The sequence below is a fragment of the Galeopterus variegatus genome, unplaced genomic scaffold, assembly GCF_000696425.1.
Source record: "Galeopterus variegatus unplaced genomic scaffold, G_variegatus-3.0.2 Scaffold152, whole genome shotgun sequence".
Taxonomy (NCBI): Eukaryota; Metazoa; Chordata; class Mammalia; order Dermoptera; family Cynocephalidae; genus Galeopterus; species Galeopterus variegatus.
Window position 1 is genome coordinate 253,842 of NW_007726263.1, and position 2,233 is coordinate 256,074.

The 2,233-nt window shown below is 31.7% G+C and overlaps 1 protein-coding gene across 1 annotated transcript in view; it reads right to left on the minus strand.

Annotated features, from left to right (window-relative positions):
* The window catches only part of PRSS12 (protease, serine, 12 (neurotrypsin, motopsin)), an 83,601-nt gene that overhangs the window by 25,365 nt on the left and 56,003 nt on the right, over positions 1-2,233 (minus strand). Inside the window, exon 9 of the mRNA XM_008592094.1 lies at positions 1,182-1,387. Coding sequence (XP_008590316.1) covers positions 1,182-1,387 — 206 coding nt within the window. The remainder of the gene's footprint in view (positions 1-1,181; positions 1,388-2,233) is intronic.

Here is a 2,233-nt window from a genome sequence, read left to right on the forward strand (position 1 = left end):
GTTTATATACAAATGTAGTAAAACATTTTAAGATTATCAGATTTTCATATTTTTCACCTGCGTAAGGAATTTGACATAATCCAAAGAATCGGTTATATTCAATTTGTAACTGTGTTTTAAATTACTGAAGAAAATTTAATAAATTAAGTAGTAATCAGTATTTAGGGAAAACTGGCTCCCCAAGTTTTTTTTTTTTTTTTGTGTGTGTGTGTGTGTGTGTGTGTGTGTGTGTATTTTTTAGTTTCTTCATTATATATGTACTGTTTTTCTGTGTAAGATATAATAGATAGAACATAAAACAAAGCATAAAGGGTCACAATTGTTCTTTCTACACTCAAAAACCCCTCAGATAGTGAAGAATCATATTAACAACATCCCAATTCACTTATTGTATTGTCTTTGGAAGTTACTAAAAGGTGTTAGAAAAAGGGAATGCTTATATACAGATGTACCTGACTTTTAAAAAAAACCAATGTATCAAAACTATGAACTTTCAATCCAGATAAGGTGATGGTTGTTTTCACAAACTATAACCACAGATTTCTCCAAAGTAGCTAATTCTCCCACTCATTCCTTCAGAGATATATTTGTTTCATAAAAATGAAATGTCCCCAGAGCTTTCAAGTATGAAACACCTATTAACTGTACTATACTAAAAGATTTCTTCTCATTTTCCTTAAATTTTTAAATTTCAGAGAACAAAAACTATAAAAGATAACTCTCCTTTTGAAATGCATTTTTAAAATTATCCCTGTTGTTTAAAATATTAGTAAGTGTAAAGAAGTACCTTTCTTCAATTCATCTCTATATTCTCATTCCTTTCCTTTCTATGAAGTAAATATCAGTTTGGCACATTCAAGGATAGCAGCAATCATGGCAGCTTTATTACATCCAAAGAAGGAATGATACAGAAATGGCTGAGAGTGTAAAAAGGGGACGATCCCAGAGATTAAAGGTCCTATAAATCCACTCCTTCCCCTGAACTTTGCTCTCCCTGTAAGTCCCACCTAAGCAACTTTGCCAAGAGCCACTGGCTCTGAATACTAGCACAAGGAACAAGGGACTATATGCACATACGTTCTTGTTACATGGGATTTTTGTTATCAAAGTACGGCTTATAGTAAGGAAGTGGGGAACAACTCATATTCTGTGAGTTGTTCAGGGCCACAGAGGTGACCTACCTTTGTTACTGTTACCTGATGCTTTCTTGCCAAAATAATCACAAATAACTCCTGCATCTTCACTGTGGCGGCAATTGTGTCTTCCAATATCTTGTTTGATACAGTCGGCCAGGGACCTCTCGTTTCCTGTGCACTTCACATTATCGACATGAATAGGTCCTTTTCCTTCCCCAAAATAAGCCATGGTTCTTGCTCTGGCAGGACCCCTGGAAATACAGCATTCTTAAGGATATGGAGAACCAGTCAAACATACATCTGAATAAATCACAACATATACTTGCATTCAATTTTATCCTCAACTTTTACATACTAAAATTAGCATCTGCATGTGCTAGAAACCATTTATTTAATGATTGCTTTTTAAAAACTTCATAAGAGAGGTAATAACTGTACCTTCTTTGTCATACCCCACAACTACTTTATTAAATCAGTTGCTTCTGACTTAGCTTCTGCTAAGAAAAAGTCACATTTAATGCATGTCAAAAAAAAAAAAAAAATCACGGTCATCTTAAACTCTAGATTAAGCAGCCAAAAAAAAAGTCACCTCAAAATTTTCTACCCTCTTAAAGGGTATAATACTCTTTTAAAATTAGTATAATATTGCCAAGAAAATTATGAGATTAAATAATTACCTAGGGAGACAAGAACTAATTTTTTGCCTCCTTTAAAAGTAAAAAGTATAATTTTTAACAGAGAAAGAGAAAACCAGTAATCATGAATAAAGGCAGACTTACTTTTGGTAAATTACTTTTTTCATTTTAATAACACACTACTTTTTTTAAAACATGCAAATAAAAAAACCTTTTGGTGAAATAAAATATTTCAAACTAACCATATTTAAAACCCAATTCCTGATAAATTAAAGTCATAATTATGAAAGTCAAAAGTCTTAAAGTTTTATTTATAGGAAAACTATGCTTGAAACCTCAAGGAAAAAATTTATTAAACAAGACATAGAGGGTATAAACCATAGATAAAAAGATTTATAATGCAACAAAAATTAAATTAAGAATGCTACTTTACTAAAAACCACCATAAGGAAAGTGAAAAGA